We start from the raw sequence: 24,578 nt of genomic DNA on the forward strand, positions 1-24,578 counted from the left end.
GCATGCATGCATGCCTTCTGTAAGACTACCTGTGATTGAGCTGCTCAGAAATATAAGTAAAAGTAGGCACATTGCCTCCCTTTTTCCCTCTTTATGTTGGGTGATTGGTATTCTTGTGGTTCAAAATCTTGAAGAATTCTGTTGCTTCATATTTAGCTGAGTTGTTGGAAACAATAGGATGGCTCAAAAAATTTAATGTCACTTAGAGAAAATGGAATGTTTAAATTTAAGCAGTACTTGAAAAATCTTTAAAAGTTAATATGAGGAAAAAGCAAGTCAGTTCATAGTTTCAATTTCACTAAAAAAATTACCTGGTATACCTTGCACTTAATAGAAGAAATTCTTACTATCAACATTAGTGAAGTATTTCGTTGTTGGGCTGCCTTTCTTTAGTTGGATTAGTGTTATGGTCGTTATTTTTCTGGAATCTCTGAAATACTTAAAGCTGTTTAAAAGAGTGAATACCTGAAGATGGCTACAGTATTTTTCAAATAGAATTATTCTGTACTTAAGTATATATGAGCATTTATAAAAGTTCATTAAAAATTCTAATGAAACCTCAGTTTCTAATGTGTTCCGTCAGTTTCCAAGGGGAGCTTAAAATGTTTGTTTTTAACATAAAAATCCACATCTCCTTAAAACACTTTTAAAGGTGGGTAATGATGGATTTGACTAGAAGTCAATTTGTCTTAGTTTAAGCTATCAGTTTAGTTATCAGTCTCCCAACTTTAATTAGTTATTACCTAGTGATATTTCTGTTTGTTTTTTAAGGTTAACTGTCAAGATGGTACATGCTGAAGCCTTTTCTCGTCCCCTGAGTCGGAATGAAGTTGTTGGTTTAATTTTCCGTTTGACAATATTTGGTGCAGTAACATACTTTACAATCAAATGGATGGTAGATGCAATTGATCCAACCAGAAAGCAAAAAGTAGAAGCTCAGAAACAGGTATGATTAAAATGTTTGAGGATCATTTTCCTTGTAGCTACCAAATATTTTTCCATAAAACAAGGGCTATAATAGAATTATAATGAGACGTTCTATAAGTCCATGTGAAAATGTTTATATATCATATTTAACTTCATTATTCCTAAAAATATATTTGTTTCTCAAATTTCTTTTTTACTATCTAAGCAATTTATCAAAAGAAAAATGAAGAATAAATATAGTTTTTTGTTATGAATATCCTCAGAATATTTTTGTTAGCTTACGAATAAATGAATCCAGATAAACTTCTTCAACAAACTAAACAAAAAACTTTATCTTCAGTAACAGTTTACATTTTGCTTTGTGTGACATTTGAAATGTGGCTAATACTAACAAGCATTTACGCTTAGGCTTTCAAATTACACAAATTTGTACTTAAGGAATTACTAAAATATGTTAAGTTGAACTTTTTATTTTTTTAGCTACTGCCTCTTGTGGTCAGTTCCTTATTAAAGAATGTACTGTTGTGAAGTGAATGGCTCCTGGTAATGGAGAGGGGGGCCCTTGACTTTTCTTTTGGAAATCGTTCAAAGTCTGACAGCAGTTCTGTTGGAGTGATTAAATGGTGGGGTTTTCTGAAGTTAAAATTTATCTGTTGAACAGTTACTTATTGAATTAGCCTCTCCTTTGTATGTGACTTGTTTCAATTTTTATTTTTCCTCAAAAAATAAAAGCTTTAAAGGAGTCTTTCAGATTTTTCTTGCTATTTGAAGGCAAGACGTTCATATCAGGCATTTTTACATTTCTTCTGTGAGTTGTGACTCTGATGCATTCCATAAACATTGAGGTCCTAGCAATTGCTTGGTGCCTAGAATAAAAGATGAATAAGTCTTGTCCTTTCAAAATGCTGTGGGCTAGTATTCTTTCAAAATGCTGTGGAAAACTGGGATATAAATAAATGACTACTTTACAGTGCTCTGCATAACTCTTTTAAGTCAGTGAACTTCATAATACTGCTTTTTGTATACATCTGAAAAGTGATTTGGACAATTGTGAGTTTGTTCCCTATATTTGATTATAAAATAGTTGGCTCAAGATCCAGCTAATATCATCATATCAGTCAATTCAGAAATCTCTAGGAAGTCTGACCAGTGTAGATTTTTTGTTTTTTAATTAATTTGGATATAGCCATGTGTCAACCAAAGCGTAGCTTTTTCTGCCACCTGAATCATGAAAGTTTAAGTCTGAGGTGAGAATACTGGTAAATCATACCATTTTCAGAATTTTTAAAAGTGGAGAGGTGATGTCTAAACAATTTTTTCATTTACTTTGCTTCTGGAACACACATGTGGAAGACATGTAGAAAGCCAAATACAGCTATTAAGTAATACATGAAATGATTGTTAACATTAAGCCTTTATTGGAACCTATGTGTACAGTAGTGTTCTAAATACCAGGTATGTAGAAATACTAGTTACCATATCTATCTTCATAGTACCCACAGTAGGGTAAAAGACTTGTTTGTGATAATATAAATTACAATAGTAGCATACCTTACTTGCCTAATGAGTAGTAGATAGAAATTATGGCATTTATAATAATGAGCATTCACTAGTGATTGAGGCTTGACTTCATGAAAGAGCTTGGCCTCTAAAATAGGCAAGAATAATTTTAAATAACGATAATCATGCATGGAATCATAATAGGGGTAGGAATGATAAGACCTGTTAAATGAACAGTTAAAATAGGTGAGTTGGTTACAGTAGAGGGTTTATGCAACCAATGAGTAGAACTTGGAAGGAGAGGTAAGGGACTAAATGATAAAGTCAGGGAACAGGGCTCTGCTTTTTCCTTACTCTATTCTTTTAATGTTTTGGTGGGTGGACAGAGGCTGATACAAAATGTTAGAGCATTTCAGAAGTCCATCATCAACCAAGGAAAACTCATGCTTTTTGCTTGGCTAGGGCCCAAGCTTCTTTGATAACCCTTCCTCTTTTTCTTACATCCTTGGCCAACTTTTTTTTTTTACATGTTGAAGTATAGTTGATATACAAATATTGGCCTCACGACTATAATGTAATGATTTGGCAATTATCTACATTATTAAATGCTCATCACAATAAGTATAGTTACTATCTGTTACCACGCAAAGATATCACAGTATTATTGAGTATATTCCCTATGAAGTACTTTCTTCCCTGTGACTAATTTATATTTTAACTGGAATTTTGTGCCTCTTTGTCCCTTTCATCTATTTCACTCACCCCAGTCTCTTCTTTGGGTCTGTGAGTCTATTTCAGTTTTGTTAACTTGATTGTTTGTTTTGTTTTTTAGATTCCACATATAAGTAAAATCTTATGGTACTTGTCTTTCTATGCCTGACTTATTTCACTTAATATAATACCCTCTAGGTCCATCCATGCTGTGTATGGACCATGTTGCAAATGCCAAGAGTCATCTCGTTTTTACAGCTAAGTAATATTCAGTTGTGTGTTTGTAGCACATCTTTATCCGTTCATCTATTGACGGACACATAGGTTGCTTCCTTATCTTGGCTATTGTAAATAATGCAGCATTGATCATAGGACTGTATATATCTTTGAATCTGTGATTTTGTTTTCCTCAGGTAAATTCCTAGAAGTGGAATTATTGGGTCTTAATGGTATTTCTATTTTTGAGTTCTTGAGGAACCTCCATACTGTTTTCCATGGTGCTGCACCAGTTTACATTCCCACCAATGGTGCACAAGGGTTCCCTTTTTTCCACATCCTTGCCAACGCTTGTTATTTCTTGTCTTTTGGATAATAGCCATTCTATCTGGTGTGAGGTGGTATCTCATTGTGGTTTTGATTTGCATTTCCCTGATAATTAGTGATGTTGAGCATCTTTTCACATGTTTGTTGGCCATGTATATGCTTTCTTGGGAAAAATGTCTGTTCATGTCCTTTTCCCATTTTTTAATCAGATTTTTTTTGTGTGGGGGTTGAATTGTATGAGTTCTTCGTATATTTTGGATATTAACCCTTTTCAGATATGTCATTTGCAAATATGTTCTCCCATACAGTAGGTTGCCTTTTTGTTTTGTTGATGGTTTCCTTTGCTATGTAGCAACTTTTTAGTTTGATATAGTCCCACTTGTTTATTTTCACTTTTGTTTCCTTCGCCTACAGAGCTGTATTCAGAAAGAATTTGCTGAGGGTAATGTCCAAAGGTTTACTTCCTATGTTTTCTTTTAGTTTTGTGGTTGTAGGTCTTTAGGTCTTTAATCCAGTTCGAATTTATTTTTGTGTATAGACAGTGATCCAGTTTCATTGTTTTGCATGTAGCTGTTCAGTTTTCCAAGAACCATTTATTGAACAGAATGTCTTTTCTCCATTGTATATTCTTGCCTCCTTTGTCATATATTAACTGACCATATATGTATGGGTTTATTTCTGGGCTCTCATTCTGTTCATGTATCTGTTCTCATGCCAGTACCATACTGTTGATCAGTATAGCTTTGTAGCGTAGTTTGAAATCAGGGAGTGTTGATACTCCCAGCTTTGTTCTTTTTTCTCAACTTGGCCACTGTTGAAATATGCTGCTGACCAGTTGAAGTCTTCTAGTGATAAACTGCTAAACTGCCTAACTGCCTGTTAAAGATTTTTGAGTAGGTGGTTCACATGCAAAGCAATGTTTCAAGGATAATTCATCTTACAATAATATTCAGCAGGGTAATGTCCAAAGGTTTGGAGTCAGGGAGACTAGAAGTAACATCTGTTAGTTTGGACTGCAATATTCCTGGTGAAGACCTAGCATAAGGAGGTAGTAAAAAGGAGTAGAATGGGTCAAGTAGACTTAAAGAATGAATGCTTTAAGGACTTTGTAGTGATGTAGAAAAGAAAAAAGGTCATCTTATAAATGACACTGAGATTCATTAGAGTCCTCAAAGACTCAGTGTCTTTTATAGAGGTTTAAAAACTGGTAGATAGGGCAAGTTTATGGGGAGATGACATTTGATGGAATGTGAGCATATTGAGTTTGTGTTGGTGGTAGGACACTAGGGGAAAATATTCATTCAATAGTTGAAATTGTAGGTCTAAATCTCAGAAAAAAGCTGGTCTTTAGAGTTTCTTTATTAGAAGCTTCTAAGTAGTTGGACACCTGAGAGCTGTGATCTCACTGAGATGGAGTGGGCCCCAGAGTTATTCCTATGTAGATATGTATCATTTGGAGATTTCCCCCAGCTACTCCTCCACCTTTCTCCTACCACCATCAAGATTTATACATTCAAATATGTTTTGAGAGCTTCTTACATAATTTTTACTATGGTAGACGCTGATAACTATATTGTGATGAGAACTCTACAGGAGATGCTATTAAACATCATAAATAGTAGGCTAAAGAGTAAGCCTTCAGTTAGGGAATGGGAAAATGATGTGAATCCAGCGGACAATAAGTGGCTTGGTTAGGCCAACTAGGTACCTGGACTGACCTTGTTGAAAATTAGTAAACAATCTAGATAAAGAATATATATTTAATATTCTTAAAGGCATTTTTGAGCTTGCAAGACAGTTAGAAATTCAGATTAAAAATAAGGCAAAAATTCAAAAAGGTAAGGTGAGCTTCATGGCTAACTCTCACAGATGGGAAGATGTGCTGAAGCTACTGAATTTGAGATTTGTTTTTATGACCCAGAGCAGCTCAGGATGCAAAGCATAGGATCAATCCAAAGTAGTGTGGGTTGTAGACAATACTTACATAAATCTGCGACCCCAAAAGACTGTAACCCCTGTAGTAATTCAGCTAAAGTAAAAAATGTAGTTGAAAGAGAGAAATTTAACCATGTACTATTTGAAGTGATACATATAAGATGTAAATACAGAAAGGTTAAAAATAAAAGGATAGAAAATTCATGTACCACACAATACAAAGAGAAAGCTGGTTAAACAAAAATAAACTGTAATGCAAAAATATTAGAGAAATGAGGCTCACTACAGAATGATTAAAGATTCAATTCACCTATGTTTGTGTGTACCTATTAATGTGGCCTCAAAATATATAAAGCGGAAAATTGATAGGACTGCAGGGAGAAATACTCACCATCACAGTGGTAGGTTTTTAGCATTTCTTTAAATAATTGATAGATGAAATATTTTTTAAAAATTGGTATAGATGTAGACTTAAACAAATAACAAGCTTTAGCTAGGGACCATGTATATAGTATATCATACCCAAAACACATGCAGAGTATGTATCTCAAGCACACCACATGTAAGATTTGTGAAATTTAACCAAATATTAGATTATAAAGCAAATCTCAAGTTTCATAGTACTGGTAGCATATTTATTACATTTCTTGGCTACAGTGTAGTTCAGAAAGATTATTTAAAAGATCCAATAAGTTTGGAAAGTAAGCAACATTTCCAAATAACTCCTGAATAAGAGAAAATATAGTTGAAATTGGAAAATATATACAAATTGAATTAAACTCAAACTATCAGGAAGAATTTAGAGAGAAAGGCATAGTGCTTATATTAGAAAAGAAGGTAGAAACTCAATAAATACCCAGCTTAAATTTTCACACAATAAACCCACAGATAATCAAAGAATGGAAATAATAAAGATAATAGAAAACAGGTATTTTCAAGTCTGAAGCCAGGAAAACTTACCAGCCTGGTGAAATGATGGCTATTTAATTGGTAATGAGAGAGGATATAGTTTCTGAAGAATATTATGCAGAGAAAGGGATTTTCTAGGCACATGCTGCTACTTGGTTCATATTTAAATATAGAAAAGTTTTGATAGGTATGTAAGTGGTGAAGGTAGGTAGGGTTAATTGGGATGTAGGAAAATGGAATCTCTAGGTGTACTCTATTTCAGAGCTTTCAAGTATAGGACGAATAACTTAATGCTTTAGCCTGTTCTGGGAATTTGTAAATACAGTATTTTGTTTAGCATGTTAATTAAACTGTATAATACTCCTGAGATTATAGTTGTCAGAATCCAGGAAGGAGTCATTACCAATAATTCTTCATACACATAAAGGTCATATACTGTGACCTCAGTTATTTAACTTAGTGTTTTCCTAGCTAGTCCTATTGATATACTTTAATCCTCAAAACTTCATTTCTGTTTTTTGAGAGAAGTAACAGATGAAATATTTTGTGAAGGGATGATAAACTGAAACCTTCAAAAAAACTGGAATTCTCAACTGCCAGGTATTTTTTAGAGCCACCATCATAAAATGCCTGTTACCCTTTAGAAGAGCTAACGTTTACTCCAAGAAGCCATTGTGAATTGTGTTACCAACCAGATGGCTTTTAAAACTATGATATACTGGAGCTGAATCTTAGAAGACTAATAAGCTGAAGTAAATAAGGAAATTAAGATAGAAATCAGTAAGGAATAAGCCATTAGCATTGTTTGAGTAGAAGGGATAGATAGAAGCTATAAGAAAAGAAAAGCAACAAAAGAGGAGGGAAACGAGAAAAAAGTCAGTGCAGTATTGTGTTTTATATACAAGCATAGAAGAACACTCTGTTAGGAAGCCATCTTATCCAGTGACTTTAAGAATACATACAGTAAAATTTTAAGAGAGAGATGTAAGCATGCTAACCCTAACAAAGAAGATGCCTGACTCCGCATGTCTAGAAAAGGGTGTTTTCTAGAATTTTAATATAAGTTTATAGTAAGTGCCTATACCTAATACGTAAACACTCAAATTCCTTGCTATTTCCTATTTAAATATAATTTTAAAAGCCTTGTATTAGTGATTTCCTGTATCATGTTCCCCCTTAAATTGGAATACTTCAGCTATGATCTCAGTAAAATGTTTTTGATCTAAGCTTGATGAACTCACCTGTTTCTGCCTTCTTGCTGCACAGGTATCTCTTTCTTCCTAAAATTATTCTTCCAGAAGAACAGCCAAATTTACGAATCTTGTAGAACCTAATGAAATGAATGTTTCTTTTCTACTGCTCCTCTGCACTTCCTCCATCCCCATTCTAGGCAAATGAAGCAGTTCTCTATTTCCTACCCCACTTACTAATTTTTAAAAATAATACTCCACCTGGAGAAAAAAATGAAGAAATACAAAAGAGTAAAAAATACTGTCAGATAGTTAAAAAGGTGAATATACAGTAAAAGCTTCCTCCCTACCTCTGACTACCCTCACCCCCAGTTCGGTGTTTTACCTCCACAGAGACAACTACTTGGAGAGACCCACTTCATAAACCAAGCAAATGGCGGTGACTGGGAAGCATAATTGTTATTAAGCTGTGAACAGTAAAGCACTGCATGAACATAAGCCATTTTTAGAGTAACCCAATCATAATTTTGTTTTTCAAGGTAAAACATTGTAGAAATCGAGGCTCAGTTAAAAAGGAAAGCTAGGTAATTGGATAACTTCTTCCTAAAACACAGTTTGGTGTTGCTTTGATATGGTTTTGGGTGCTTTATTTTCATTTATTTGCTCACCCAAATGAGGAATATTAGTGTTTCAGCCGAACATGAGCATTGAAATTAGACAAATCAGGGTTAGAGCTCTGGTAACGCCAGTTCCCTGCTGTGTAATCTTGGCAGTTTTTTTTATTTCTGTGACTGTTGAGTTCCCCCATCAAAAAGTGAGAAGAGTAATAGCTGCTTCTTAGGATGGTTTTAAGGGTTGATTGTAAGAGCCAGACATGTGGTAGGTGCTCAGTAATGCTAATTTCTTTTCTCTGTTATGTCAGTGTTCCTAATGTAACCTGAAGGTATTGTTAAATGGGACTGCTGTTGTGGGGAAAAGATTGTAGGTAGACTTGACTACAGCATTTTCTGTCTCTGTAAAGTAAACAACATAGTTAATAATTTTTATTTAGAAAGTTCCAGATATAAATAAAGGTTTTTATTTAGAGCAAGAGGAAGTTGTTTCCATTCAAAGGGCAACTAGCTAATGGGGAAAAAAAGCAGGGTTTCTCAACTTGGCACTGTTGACATTTTGTACCAGATAATTTGGGGGAATGGGGGATAGGGGTCAGGATATCTTCTAGAATGTTTAACAGCATCCCTGTCTTTGATGACTAGATACCAGCACACCCCCTCCCAACTCATGGAAATTGTGACAACCAAAAGATACTGCCTAATGTACCTGGGGGGCAAAAATCACCTCGGTTGAGAACCACTGTTTTAGAGCATAGCCTAAATAGAACACATGTGGATGACTTCACATTTATAGAAACAATGAAAAAGAAGAGTCAATTAATGTTATTACAGATACTAAAATACTAAAGTACCTTTCATAGCTGACAGATAAAAGATTTAAAGTCACTGAAAGAGAAGATACTTTCAAGAAAGAGATAAAAGAATCTGGAAAGGCTACTTTATACATTGACTCAGCAGTCTTACATAGGGATAGCTAAATAGGGAAAATGATATAATCCATAACACTTTTAAAAATGCAGTATTACTAGGATATCAATACACATTTATCCTAATCCTCTAACCTCGGTAAATATAATGCCATTTAATAGGCATTTCCTTTTAGAGCAGCAAATACCTTGACAGTAATATCAAAAACATTTTAGGAAAATTTAACAGCAAAAATGTGAATAAGGTTTACCAGAGCATCTTCATTTCTAAAAATAATCACACTTAATTGAAATTCCAATATGTTATCTGTAAATTTCCAAAGATTCTTTAGTGATTTTGAGCTCCCATCTTATAACTGGGGAAACCAAGGTAGTATTTGTGGTGGTTAGAGAGTATAGGCTCTAGAGTTGGACTGTCTGAATTTGTGTATTGCTTCTCTCATTTGCTAACTTTTTTTTTTTTTAGATAATTATTTTTTATTGAAGGGTAGTTGATGCACAGTATTACATTACATTAGTATCAAGTGTACAACACAGTGATAAAACATTTATATACATAATTCTAGGTTCCAGCTATCACCCTACCAAGCTGTTACAATATCTTGACTATATTCCTTATGCTATACATTACATCCCGGTTACTTATTTATTTTACCATGGGAAGTCTGTCCTTTTTTTTTTTTTTTTTTTGTGAGGGCATCTCTCATATTTATTGATCAAATGGTTGTTAACGACAATAAAAATCTGTATAGGGGAGTCAATGCACAATCATTAATCCACCCCAAGCCTATTTTCGTCAGTCTCCAATCTTCTGAGGCATAACAAACAAGTTCTTACATGGAGAACAAATTCTTACATAATGAATAAGTTACATAGTGAACAGTACAAGGGCAGTCATCACAGAAACTTTCAGTTTTGCTCATGCATTATGAACTATAAACAGTTCAAATATGAATACTCATTTGGTTTTTATATTTGATTTATATGTGGTCACCACATTTCTCTTTATTATTATTATTTTTAATAAAATGCTGAAGTGGTAGGTAGATACAAGATAAAGGTAGAAAACATAGTTTAGTGTTGTAAGAGAGCAAATGTAGATGATCAGGTGTGTGCCTGTAGACTATGTGTTAATCCAAGCTAGACCAGGGCAATAAAACATCCACGTATGCAGAAGATTTCTCTCAGAACAGGAGGGGTGAGGTTCAAAGCCTCACCTCTGTTGATCCCCAATTTCTCACCTGATGGCCCCCCTGTGACTGTGCCTGTCTTAGGTTGTTCCTCCCTTGAGGAATCTTAGCCGTCTCTGGCTAACCAGTCATCTTCCGGGGCCATACAGGGAAATGTAGAGTTGGTAAGTGAGAGAGAAGCCTTATTGTTTGAAATGGTTAGCTTTTTATTTCTTTGCATATTTATGCCCTGTAGCTTCTATGCCCAGCATTTGTCTTGAGGTATCTTTACCACTTGGAAGAATTATGATACTCAGTAAATTTGATAGGCACGAATTCTATTTAAGGGTTGTAATTAGGAAGAAAGAAGAAAAGCTATAGAAGTAGCAGGCGGAAGAAAACATGGGAAGATTGATTATTTCTTTGACATATCTTCTTGTAGAGTAACTTCAGCATGTATAGGTTTTAAGCTACTACTTAAATTACGCACACACATTAACATAATAGGAGTATAGTTACATAACCAAAGCATACCTGTAACTACCAGCCATCTCCAGTGAAACCAAGAAAACCAGTTAGGCACCTTAGGCATTTGTGAAAACTTATCTATGATATGGTGGATATTGTCCAACTGAACTTGAACAGTCTGAGAGAAATCAGGCAAATTAAAACAACCCATTCCTGGGGAATGTTCACATCCCTTATGTTCTTTTAACAGTAAATAGTCAGTAGTTGTAAGATTTTGGAGTGCTACAATTTGCACTTCTCCTAATTCTTGATTGAGTTCCAACAGTATAGATCCAGTCAAATTTGTTGTTTTACTGTATGCACAGGCCAGCTTAGATATCTCCTTCCTCATTCCCATGGCAAGTCCAGGAACTGTTGGGATGTGTGCATCTACAGCTGTAGCAGTGCGTGGATCTTTGTTGGGGTTTTTTGATGATCATCTTCTGGCATGAGTCTTCCAGTGAGTGCTGATGTTGCAAGTTCTTTTTCATACCGTATCTTAGTTCATTTTCAGGGTAGCCCAATTAGGCTTTGATCCTCTGTATAAACGCAAACAGACCCTCTGCCTACACTTTTATATGCCCTTTATACTCTTGTGTAGAACTCATTGGAGGTTACCACACAGGAACTGCCCTTTTTTTTTTTTTTTCTTGGTATCACTAATCTACATTTACATGACGAATATTATGTTTACTAGGCTCTCCCATATACCAGGTCCCCCCTATAGACTCCTTTACAGTCACTGTCCATCAGCATAGCAAAATGTTGTAGAATCACTACTTGCCTTCTCTGTGTTGTACAGCCCTCCCTTTTCTCCTACCCCCCCATGCATGTTAATCTTAATACCCCCCTACTTCTCCCCCCCCCTTATCCCTCCCTACCCACCCATCCTCCCCAGTCCCTTTCCCTTTGGTACCTGTTAGTCCATTCTTGAGTTCTGTGATTCCGGTGCTGTTTTGTTCCTTCAGTTTTTCCTTTGTTCTTATATTCCGCAGATAAGTGAAATCATTTGGTATTTCTCTTTCTCCGCTTGGCTTGTTTCACTGAGCATAATACCCTCCAGCTCCATCCATGTTGCTGCAAATGGTTGGATTCGCCCTTTTCTTATGGCTGAGTAGTATTCCATTGTGTATATGTACCACATCTTCTTTATCCATTCATCTATCGATGGACATTTAGGTTGCTTCCAATTCTTGGCTGTTGTAAATAGTGCTGCGATAAACATAGGGGTGCATTGGTCTTTCTCATACTTGATTGCTGCATTCTTAGGGTAAATTCCTAGGAGTGCAATTCCTGGGTCAAATGGTAAGTCTGTTTTGAGCATTTTGATGTACCTCCATACTGCTTTCCACAATGGTTGAACTAACTTACATTCCCACCAGCAGTGTAGGAGGGTTCCCCTTTCTCCACAGCCTCGCCAACATTTGTTGTTGTTTGTCTTTTGGATGGCAGCCATCCTTACTGGTGTGAGGTGATACCTCATTGTAGTTTTAATTTGCATTTCTCTGATAATTAGTGATGTGGAGCATCTTTTCATGTGTCTGTTGGCCATCTGTATTTCTTTTTTGGAGAACTGTCTGTTCAGTTCCTCTGCCCATTTTTTAATTGGGTTATTTGTTTTTTGTTTGTTGAGGCGTGTGAGCTCTTTATATATTCTGGACGTCAAGCCTTTATCGGATGTGTCATTTTCAAATATATTCTCCCATACTGTAGGGATACTTCTTGTTCTATTGATGGTGTCTTTTGCTGTACAGAAGCTTTTCAGCTTAATATAGTCCCACTTACTCATTTTTGCTGTTGTTTTCCTTGCCCGGGGAGATATGTTCAAGAAGAGGTCACTCATGTTTATGTCTAAGAGGTTTTTGCCTATGTTTTCTTCCAAGAGTTTAATGGTTTCATGGCTTACATTCAGGTCTTTGATCCATTTTGAGTTTACTTTTGTATATGGGGTTAGACAATGGTCCAGTTTCATTCTCCTACATGTAGCTGTCCAGTTTTGCCAGCACCACCTGTTGAAGAGACTGTCATTTCGCCATTGTATGTCCATGGCTCCTTTATCAAATATTAATTGACCATATATGTCTGGGTTAATGTCTGGATTCTCTAGTCTGTTCCATTGGTCTGTGGCTCTGCTCTTGTGCCAGTACCAAATTGTCTTGATTACTATGGCTTTATAGTAGAGCTTGAAGTTGGGGAGTGAGATCCCCCCTACTTTATTCTTCTTTCTCAGGATTGCTTTGGCTATTCGGGGTCTTTGGTGTTTCCATATGAATTTTTGAATTATTTGTTCCAGTTCATTGAAGAATGTTGCTGGTAGTTTCATAGGGATTGCATCAAATCTGTCTATTGCTTTGGGCAGGATGGCCATTTTGACGATATTAATTCTTCCTAGCCACAAGCATGGGATGAGTTTCCATCTGTTAGTGTCCCCTTTAATTTCTCTTAAGAGTGACTTGTAGTTTTCAGAGTATAAGTCTTTCACTTCTTTGGTTAGGTTTATTCCTAGGTATTTTATTTTTTTGGATGCAATTGTGAATGGAGTTGTTTTCCTGATTTCTCTTTCTGTTGGTTCATTGTTGGTGTATAGGAAAGCCACAGATTTCTGTGTGTTGATTTTGTATCCTGCAACTTTGCTGTATTCCGATATCAGTTCTAGTAGTTTTGGGGTAGAGTCTTTAGGGTTTTTTATGTACAGTATCATGTCATCTGCAAATAGTGACAGTTTAACTTCTTCTTTACCAATCTGGATTCCTTGTATTTCTTTGTTTTGTCTGATTGCCGTGGCTAGGACCTCCAGTACTATGTTAAATAACAGTGGGGAGAGTGGGCATCCCTGTCTAGTTCCCGATCTCAGAGGAAATGCTTTCAGCTTCTCGCTGTTCAATATAATGTTGGCTGTGGGTTTATCATAGATGGCCTTTATTATGTTGAGGTTCTTGCCCTCTATTCCCATTTTGCTGAGAGTTTTTATCATGAATGGATGTTGAACTTTGTCAAATGCTTTCTCAGCATCTATGGAGATGATCATGTGGTTTTTGTCTTTCTTTTTGTTGATGTGGTGGATGATGTTGATGGACTTTCGAATGTTGTACCATCCTTGCATCCCTGGGATGAATCCCACTTGGTCATGGTGTATGATCCTTTTGATGTAGTTTTGAATTCGGTTTGCTAATATTTTATTGAGTATTTTTGCATCTACGTTCATCAGGGATATTGGTCTGTAGTTTTCTTTTTTGGTGGTGTCTTTGCCTGGTTTTGGTATTAGGGTGATGTTAGCTTCATAGAATGAGTTTGGGAGTATCCCCTCCTCCTCTATTTTTTGGAAAACTTTAAGGAGAATGGGTATTATGTCTTCCCTGTATGTCTGATAAAATTCTGAGGTAAATCCATCTGGCCCGGGTGTTTTGTTCTTTGGTAGTTTTTTGATTACCGCTTCAATTTCGTTGCTGGTAATTGGTCTGTTTAGATTTTCTGTTTCTTTCTGTGTCAATCTTGGAAGGTTGTATTTTTCTAGGAAGTTGTCCATTTCTCCTAGGTTTCCCAGCTTGTTAGCATATAGGTTTTCATAGTAGTCTCTAATAATTCTTTGTATTTCTGTGGGGTCCGTCGTGATTTTTCCTTTCTCATTTCTGATACTGTTGATTTGTGTTGACTCTCTTTTCCTCTTAATAAGTCTGGCTAGAGGCTTATCTATTTTGTTTATTTTCTCGAAGAACCAGCTCTTGGTTTCATTAATTTTTACTATTGTTTTATTCTTCTCAATTTTATTTATTTCTTCTCTGATCTTTATTATGTCCATCCTTCTGCTGACCTTAGGCCTCATCTGTTCTTCTTTTTCCAATTTCGATAATTGTGACATTAGACCATTCATTTGGGATTGCTCTTCCTTTTTTAAATATGCTTGGATTGCTATATACTTTCCTCTTAAGATTGCTTTTGCTGTGTCCCACAGAAGTTGGGGCTTAGTGTTGTTGTTGTCATTTGTTTCCATATATTGCTGGATCTCCATTTTGATTTGGTCATTGATCCATTGATTATTTAGGAGCGTGTTGTTAAGCCTCCATGTGTTTGTGAGCCTCTTTGCTTTCTTTGTACAGTTTATTTCTAGTTTTATGCCTTTGTGGTCTGAAAAGTTGGTTGGTAGAATTTCAATCTTTTGGAATTTTCTGAGGCTCTTTTTGTGGCCTAGTATGTGGTCTATTCTGGAGAATGTTCCATGTGCACTTGAGAAGAATGTATATCCTGTTGCTTTTGGATGTAGAGTTCTGTAGATGTCTATTAGGTCCATCTGCTCTACTGTGTTGTTCAGTGCTTCCGTTTCCTTACTTATTTTCTGCCTGGTGGATCTATCCTTTGGGGTGAGTGGTGTGTTGAAGTCTCCTAGAATGAATGCATTGCAGTCTATTTCCCCCTTTAGTTCTGTTAGTATTTGTTTCACATATGCTGGTGCTCCTGTGTTGGGTGCATATATATTTAGAATGGTTATATCCTCTTGTTTGACTGAGCCCTTTATCATTATGTAGTGTCCTTCTTTATCTCTTGTTACTTTCTTTATTTTGAAGTCTATTTTGTCTGATATTAGTACTGCAACCCCTGCTTTCTTCTCACTGTTGTTTGCTTGAAATATGTTTTTCCATCCCTTGACTTTTAGTCTGTACATGTCTTTGGGTTTGAGGTGAGTTTCTTGTAAGCAGCATATAGATGGGTCTTGCTTTTTTATCCATTCTGTTACTCTGTGTCTTTTGATTGGCGCATTCAACCCATTAACATTTAGGGTGACTATTGAAAGATATGTACTTATTGCCATTGCAGGCTTTAAATTCGTGGTTACCAAAGGTTCAAGGTTAGCCTCTTTAGTATCTTACTGCCTAACTTAGCTTGCTTATTGAGCTGTTATATACACTGTCTGGAGATTCTTTTCTTCTCTCCGTTCTTGTTCCTCCTCCTCGATTCTTCTTATGTTGGGTGTTTTGTGCTGTGCTCTTTCTAGGAGTGCTCCCATCTAGAGCAGTCCCTGTAAGATGTTCTGTAGAGGTGGTTTGTGGAAAGCAAATTCCCTCAGCTTTTGTTTGTCTGGGAATTGTTTAATCCCACCATCATATTTGAATGATAGTCATGCTGGATACAGTATCCTTGGTTCAAGGCCCTTCTGTTTCATTGTATTAAATATATCATGCCATTCTCTTCTGGCCTGTAGGGTTTCTGTTGAGAAATCTGATGTTAGCCTGATGGGTTTCCCTTTATAGGTGACCTTTTTCTCTCTAGCTGCCTTTAACACTCTTTCCTTGTCCTTGATCTTTGCCATTTTAATTATTATGTGTCTTGGTGTTGTCCTTCTTGGATCCTTTCTGTTGGGGGTTCTGTGTATTTCCGTGGTCTGTTCGATTATTTCCTCCCCCAGTTTGGGGAAGTTTTCAGCAATTATTTCTTCTAAGATACTTTCCATCTCTTTTCCTCTCTCTTCTTCTGGGACCCCTATAATACGGATATTGTTCCTTTTGGATTGGTCACACAGTTCTCTTAACATTGTTTCATTCCTGGAGATCCTTTTATCTCCCTCTATGTCAGCTTCTATGCGTTCCTGTTCTCTGGTTTCAATTCCATCAATGGCCTCTTGCATCCTATCCATTCTGTTTATAAACCCTTCCAGAGTTTGTTTCTTTTCTGCGATCTCCTTTCTGGCATCTCTGATCTCCCTCTCGACTTCATCCCATTTCTCTTGCGTATTTCTCTGCATCTCTGTCAGCATGTTTATGACTCTTGTTTTGAATTCTTTGTCAGGAAGACTGGTTAGGTCTGTCTCCTTCTCTGGTGTTGTCTCTGTGATCTTTGTCTGCCTGTAGCTTTGCCTTTTCATGGTGATAGGAATAGTCTGCAGAACTGGGACGAGTGACGGCTGGAAGGACTTCCTTTCTTGTTGGTTTGTGGCCCTCCTCTCCTGGGAGAACAGCGCCCTCTAGTGGCTTGTGCTGGGCAGCTGCGCGCAGACAGGGTTTCTGCTTCCTGCCCGGCCCCTTCGCGAGGCGCTGGGTTCTCTCAGGTGCGGATGTGGTCTGGATATTGTCCTGTGTCCTCTGGTCTTTATTCTAGGAAGGGTCGTCTTTGTTATATTTTCATAGATATATGTTGTTTTGGGAGGAGATTTCCGCTGCTCTACTCACGCCGCCATCTTCCGCCCCTCCTTCTCATTTGCTAACTTTTAACCTAAGGCAAATTACTTAATCGAGTAAGCTTCAATTTCTTTTCCATAATGGGCAAAAGCTACCTACCTCATAAGATTACTTTGAGGATTCTGTAAGTTAATCCATTTGCAGTATTTTGCATAATATTTGGTACGTTCAGTAAATGTTCATCATTATCATTATTTCCATTTTAATTGAAAGCTTTGTTACATTGTTAGAGCTCATAGATTCTAAAAATATATGGAAGTATACTTCTAATTCAGTTCTAAAAATATATGGAAGTATACTTCTAATTCAGGATTATTTTTATTATTTCTGGTTGAATAACCCCAGAATTGACTTTAATTACAAGGGACAGAATCTCAGAACAACTTGAAATTAGATGGTATGAACACCTGTTGTAGATACCTGGGTACTTAGAAGAAGTTAGGAACTCATTTTCAGATACTCTGCTAATGAAAGAAATTCCCATTGTCCATTTCTTGATATTCTTAACTCCTTGATCTTCCATTTGAGGTTTCACTTTGACCTGTCATGATAATCCTACTAGGAAAGAGAAATCAAGTTCGACCCTAGAGTCTCACTAGAAATGCAGACAGTTATTATATATCTCTTAAATCATGTACCTTATTTTCTCATTTCCCAAGAACTGGTTTAAATTAGCCTGGTTTCTATGGAATAGACTTTCAAACCTTTTCTTTACCTGAGGGCTTACACTGGGAAATAATGAGATGAAGGGGTCTAGAATACCCCTGGAAAGTTCCTGTATGACTGTTCATGGCTCTAGACTTCACAGATACCTGTTTTGAAGTACCAGTTATCTAACAAACTAAAGCATGTATTTGTTTTTTCTTTCTAGGCAGAAAAATTAATGAAGCAAATTGGTGTGAAAAATGTGAAACTTTCAGAATATGAAATGAGTATTGCTGCTCATCTAGTAGACCCTCTAAACATGCATGTATGTATCCTAAATCTTTAAGATTTCTTTTTATCTACCATTTTGTATCAAGCTTCTCAAACACTGCAACCAGGTTTGGTAATTCCCTAGGGGGAACCACGGTATTCAGCATAGTTGAGCTCTCAGATATGATTTATTACAGTGGGTGGATACAAGGCAAAACCAGCAAGGATGGGATGAAGTATGGAGGAAATCAGGCACAAGCTCCCAAGGGTCTTTCCCCGGTGAAGTCACACAACATGTATTCACTTCTTCCAGCAACAAGCTGTGAGAGAACACCTGTGAAATGCTGTTGGAAAATCTCATTAGAGACTTAGTACCCAGGGTTTTGATTAGGACTGGTTTTGCAGACTTTGTCTTCCTAACATTTATCAGAATTCTAGACTCCCAGAAGGAAAACAATTATCTACCATAAACGATACTGTTTGCTCAAACAGTTGAAGCACAGTGAGCTATTCTTATCAAAGAATGGTGAGAACCCTCCAGAAATCTAAGTTAACTGTACTCCAGCCAAGGATCAGCCTTGCAACAGACCTTTCTAATGATACGTCCTGCCATGTTAACTTTTGGGCGCACATTTGTTTAATTAAGTACTTTTATATATTCATCTTTGTGGCATATAAAGTAATGCTTTAGGTCATGTGGCTATTTGATTTGGGGTTTAAATACATATTCTCATAGTAAGGTGTGGCAAACTATACAAGATTCTGAATCCCAGTTTTTCCATTCCTGGCCTTGGCAAATTATTTCCTCTTTGAGTCGATTCCCTGAGGTATAATCCAGACACAAAGTGCTACCTGCTCTGCCTATTTCAAAGTGATTACTTTGAGGATCAGATGAATGTAACTTAGTAAACCCTATGTGAATATTCTATAATGACCGATATATATAAATTTTGTAACAGGTAATGTAAATAGAATGAAATATATCTACTTCCAAATCTAGAAAATACGAATCAAAATAAGAATCTACGATGTCTGCATATCTGTGTGCACAGAGATATACCTGCCCCCAGAATTAATTCTCCGTTTTAATTTGCTTTATAAATTTACAGTGGTACTTTCTTGAAGCCCTACCTGTATTCACATCTGAGAAAGGCTATATAAAAAGATCCAGTTTTTTATAATAGCTGCACTGAAAACTGGTGATGATTTTTTTCAGATTTGGCTGTGGTTTTTCACTTTCTTTTTCTTTTAGTTGTAAATAAAGAAAGTTCAGTGTGTTGTAAATATTAGTTTTGACTGGCCTCACCTCCAGTCCTTTTTTTTTTTAAGACTTTCTCAGTCTATTCCCCACCCTCCACCCCCACATTTTTTAAGTTTAGTTAGAAGGCTTTAAAATACATAGCTATTTTTGTTTTGAAAATGTATCCCCTGTTTACTATTGATAAAGACACAAGTTTTGACACAGTTTTTCTTTTGATTAATAAAGTTGAGAAGTCCAGTTTGTTGTGGGTATAGACATTATTTCTAAAATTCATCCCTATTTTTTGACAGTATCAAGTATGAATTAGGCACACTCCTTGAGAGCTTTTTCCCATCAGCCAGTGCTGAATTACCTGTCTGAGATGGTTCTCAGTCTTGGCAGGTAATTTTCCCCTCTAAAATGGAGTGAATTCAGTTTATTGGATTCCTGCAGAGTTTTGAGTGCTGGGCCTAGTTTTTAAGAGTAGGTAGATGACTATTAAATTCCTTTTTGTTGTTTCATAGTAGTTTAATAATTTCATTATTGCTGTGAACAGCCTTTCCTCACATTAATATGTCATTGTAATCTTTTGCTATTTGTATATAATTACAAGGTTAAGATTTGCCATGCAGGGGAGGATTTTTTACTTCGATGAGTATACATTAATTCTAAAATTCACGTTGACCTTACCTTTACCAGGTTACTTGGAGTGATATAGCGGGTTTAGATGATGTCATTACAGATCTGAAAGATACAGTCATCTTACCTATCAAAAAGAAGCATTTGTTTGAAAATTCCAGGCTCCTACAGCCGCCAAAAGGTATGGTAAAAGTTTATATTTGCTAAAGCATCAAAAACCTAGGAAACACCGAAACTTTGTCATTATAGAACTAGTATTTTTAAAGTTAGATTTTCAAGAGAATGCTAAGATCTGTGCAGTGTTTTACAAAAGGTAGTTTAAAAATAATTGCTCATTCTTCAGCTTCCCAAATTTAGATAAATATTCCCTAATAGTTACATGTCAAAATAATCTTTTTATTTCACACTCATTTTTATTACTTCCAAGTAAATGAAAATTTCAGAAATTGAGGTTAAATAAAAACCAAAGTCAAAGTCACAATATGGGCTTTTTTTCCCCCAAAATAAGATCTCCTTTTTGTAATTCCATTTCACAATTCTAGTGGTTTTTTTCCTCTTGCTAATCTTAATTATTTTTAGATTGCAGTGTGTTTTTTTTATAGGAAATACTGAACTATTGATGAGCTAGAAATTAAATACCACTTATTTTTCAGAGAAACTTATCCTTATTCCTAGTTAGTAATTTGAAAGCCTTGGAACTCAAGTATTAAAAGTGCTTATAATTGCATCCTTTTATTCTTGTTCAGTTAAAAAACGAAACATGTCTAACTCTTGTTAAAAGGTGATTCAAATGGCGCTTACTGGATAAATGATAGTGAGGTAGAGAGGTGGGTTATCATGGCTTTGGGATATGAACACTGTAGCTTAACTTACTCATTTCCAGCTAGTGGAAGCTTCTCTGTTGTATTACTAATACTAGACAGGTTTGATTTATGTTACTAGTCAAGTCTGAACTCAAATTATTAGACACATGAATTTTTTTTAAAGTAGAATCTTTAGAAATATCACTGTGTATAAGTTGTAGTTGCTTGTAATTTTACTAATTTTGTAGCTATATCAAAAGATACATTGATTTATATTTCAAAGATAATTGAAGCTGATTCCTGTATATTTTTATGAAGTAGATAGTTTTTGTTTCTGGTAAATAGAGGATGACAATTATCACCAAAAATGACATGTTCTTTTCATTAAAACAGCAAAGCTGTTTGTTACTTATATTTTTATTTTCTGTAAAACAAGGCTATTTTCTTTCCTAAAAAAATTTACATTTACTTCTCCTAAAAAAAAAAAAAAAAAAAAAAGGCATTGTGTTTATTGTATTGTTTTTCCCCAAAGAAAATTTCAAATGACTTACCTGAACTCAGATCAAAAGTGAAAGGTAAAGCTGTATTATTTAGTTGAGTTCTTTACTACCTCTTCCAGGTTGTTTGTAGTCTAAATAATACAGAACTTTTGTGAATTTTTATGTCTCAGTTTTACAGTGTTAGTAAATTTAGGAAAATGCAAAGTTATTTATATGCTAATAAAGAAAGCCATTTTCTCATCAGTGATGTCTCAGTCCAGCTGAGTGAGTGACTTTACCAGTTGAACTTGGTTTAAAGCCCCAATTAATAGAGCAGATACCACATCACAAGGGATACTTCAGTAGTTACGTGTAAATCTGTGCTTACTTGAAAACATTATTCAAAACTAGAGATGGTTCCTTTGTGTATTTTAAATTTTCTTAAGTTATATGACTATCTCCTGATTATATAATGTAAAATTTTACTATTTGCGGTTTTCCAGCTTTTCATTTTTGGAAAATTCACAAAAGTTTGAGAAATCATTGATTTACTTTTAACTTACCCTCAACATAAATTGGGTATTAGTGTTCAGAAGCAGGAATATAAAAATCAGTTATACTTGTTCCATTTGGGGGCTAGAAATAGGTTACCTAGGCTAGAATCACTGTTTTATTGCTAATTTTATGTTACCATTAGACAGTTCATTGCTGTTTAGCCCCAAAGTGATCACTGCCTCACAGATTGTAAAAAGGTAATTTCAGAATGACTTGTTTATATTCTATCCATGAAGTATATGAGATCGTACATACAAGATCACATAAAGATAAAGTTGGAGCTATCATTTTAAGTGATTAAGCTTGGATTAGTTGAATCTTAAAGAAGAATTAGCAAGACTACTAGAAAAATCTTTGTGTTGAGGCAAAGTTTGAACATTATTTTGAAGTGGTTGATGTAAAAAAATTTACCACATTTATGGAATCAAGCTCAAGTTTCTCATTTTTAAAGAAATAAAAATAGGGGAAATTTTATATAAAAAACTTATTTTTCTTCCCTTGTATTTTGTATTTCATTTTTATTATATAATAGGAATATTTTGGATACTTCCAAATCCTCTCCATTTTACCCTCCTGTATGCATGCCTCCTGTAAATGTTGTCTTTTAAGTACTACTACATGAGAAAAGTTAAGAAGCTCTGAATTAAATATATAAAGAAGTCTGTGGAATTACCATTTTTGTCAGGCCTGTTATAGACAATCTATAGACAGGGCCATAATTTAGTATTATATTAACTTAGAAAATGCTACATCTTTCAACTAGATGCGTTTTAGTTGAAAAACAGTTGGTAATGATTCCCAAAATTCTCAAGACCCCAGCCTCTTTAGATTCCCTGTATATTAAAAGAATTAACTTATTATTATATTTGCAGCAAACTGTTGCCACTGGAGACTTAGGTTAATGATAGTTTTATTCCTTGGAAATTAAAACAGGAGAGACTGGTAATTTCTGTTCCTTTTAAGAGTCATTACTGTTTGGAAAAAGGCACACATCCTTTTGGCTAAAATTTAATTTTCTGAGCAGCCGCAGAACAGTACTTGCTACAATCTGTTTTAAAGGAGTTGTCAGTTTTCTCTGGGCTGTGGTCAGTGTGCTGTAGTGCTCTGTTAGCTTTTGAAGGTGGAGGGCATTAGATTTTACTTGTCAAGCATTGATCGAGTGGTTTGAGTTTAGATGTCAAGATGATTGTATCTAATATCCTGAACCGGATCTTTTCCAAAATGGAGGAGGCACAAAGGTGCCAAATAGATGTCATCACTGACACTGAACTTAGAATATGGAGCCTTCTTTTTCTACTATAGAAAAGACTAATAAAAACACAAGTGAATATTGGGAAAATTTTAGTGTGGGCAGAGATAATATTATGTTGATTATCACATAAGCTGAAGTATTCCATTCTCTTAAAGGAAATAAATAATAACATGTTAATTTCCAGGTGTTCTTCTCTATGGGCCACCAGGCTGTGGTAAAACATTGATCGCCAAGGCTACAGCCAAAGAAGCAGGCTGTCGATTTATTAACCTCCAGCCTTCAACACTGACTGATAAGTGGTATGGAGAATCTCAGAAACTGGCTGCCGCTGTTTTCTCCCTTGCCATAAAGCTGCAGCCTTCCATCATCTTTATAGATGAAATAGGTATGCTATGTTTTCTATGTGAGCATTTTAAAACAACCATTTCTGAGGGTGGTAGATGATCAAATGTAGTTTTTGGTGTTTTCCAGGCCAGTTGAAATGAGATAAGCAACACCCTAATATGCTACATCTAATTTCCATATTGTGGAGTGAACAATAATCTATTCATTACCCTACTTGATAGTTTTTCCTGTTTTTCCCTTCTTACAAGCAGTGTACAGGGGACAACTGTGTACATGTTTCCTCATGCTGATGTGTTTGTTCAGGGTAAATCTAGAAGTTGAACCATTAGGTTGTGTGGTGAATCCATCTTCATTCTCAATAGGATTACCTGTTTTTCAAAGTGGTTTTTCCTGTTTTCATGCTCACCTTGTATGGTTTGTTACCTACATATGTCTAAAATTTATTATTTCAGACATTATTGTTAATTTTTGTCAATTTAAAAGTGTGAATTAGCACTTTGAAATTTGTGTGTCCCTGTTTATGAGGAAATTTGGGCATCTTTTCACATGTTGATTAGCTTTATTTGGGTTTCCTTGCTTGTAAATTGTCAGTTTTTCTTTGGGGTTTTTGCATTTTTCTTGGTAATTCTTGTTGATGTTGATTATGATTGCAAATATTTATAGATTGGCTTGTCTTCACTCTATGATAGTTTCTTTAATAGAGATTTAAATTTAAATGTAGTTACATTCATCAGTCTTTTTCCTTTATGATTTATACTTTTTGTGTCTGGTTTACAAATCCCTTCATTACCCCTGTACGTATTCTCTTTTTTTAAGTTTGTGGGGTGAAGTAGGAGTCTAACTTCATTCTTTTTCATATGACAGCCAACTCACAAAATACATCATCTTTCCCTGTATGTCATGACTTTTATTAGTGGCCTTTTTCTATATTCTGTGGATCATCGATATTTTTGTTACTGGCACAGGAAGTTATATATATATATATTGAAGCTATAGTAATGAAAACTATAGCTTTGAATTAATTACACTATTATATATAATGATACAGGCTATATAGAAATAAAGAGAAAGATAGGTATAGACATGGAGTACTTTGATTACCTGTCTGCCTTGTTTCTCTTTCTCATCAATTTACTACTCCAGTAGTTTTGGGTATGAATTTTGCACAAAAGGGCATTAGCTAGATTTTTAAATATTTTAATCTAAGACTTTAACCAGGAAGCATGGTCAGTTTGTCCTCATTTGATAG

At 35.4% G+C, this 24,578-nt stretch overlaps 1 protein-coding gene across 1 annotated transcript in view; it reads left to right on the forward strand.

The window, feature by feature from the left end:
• Positions 1-24,578, forward strand: part of ATAD1 (ATPase family AAA domain containing 1) — a 56,548-nt gene that overhangs the window by 2,821 nt on the left and 29,149 nt on the right. Inside the window, exons 2-5 of the mRNA XM_036924051.2 lie at positions 772-946; positions 17,973-18,071; positions 19,956-20,076; positions 23,169-23,369. Coding sequence (XP_036779946.1) covers positions 785-946; positions 17,973-18,071; positions 19,956-20,076; positions 23,169-23,369 — 583 coding nt within the window. The 5' untranslated portion in view covers positions 772-784. The remainder of the gene's footprint in view (positions 1-771; positions 947-17,972; positions 18,072-19,955; positions 20,077-23,168; positions 23,370-24,578) is intronic.

This window comes from Manis pentadactyla, chromosome 8, assembly GCF_030020395.1.
Source record: "Manis pentadactyla isolate mManPen7 chromosome 8, mManPen7.hap1, whole genome shotgun sequence".
NCBI lineage: Eukaryota > Metazoa > Chordata > Mammalia > Pholidota > Manidae > Manis > Manis pentadactyla.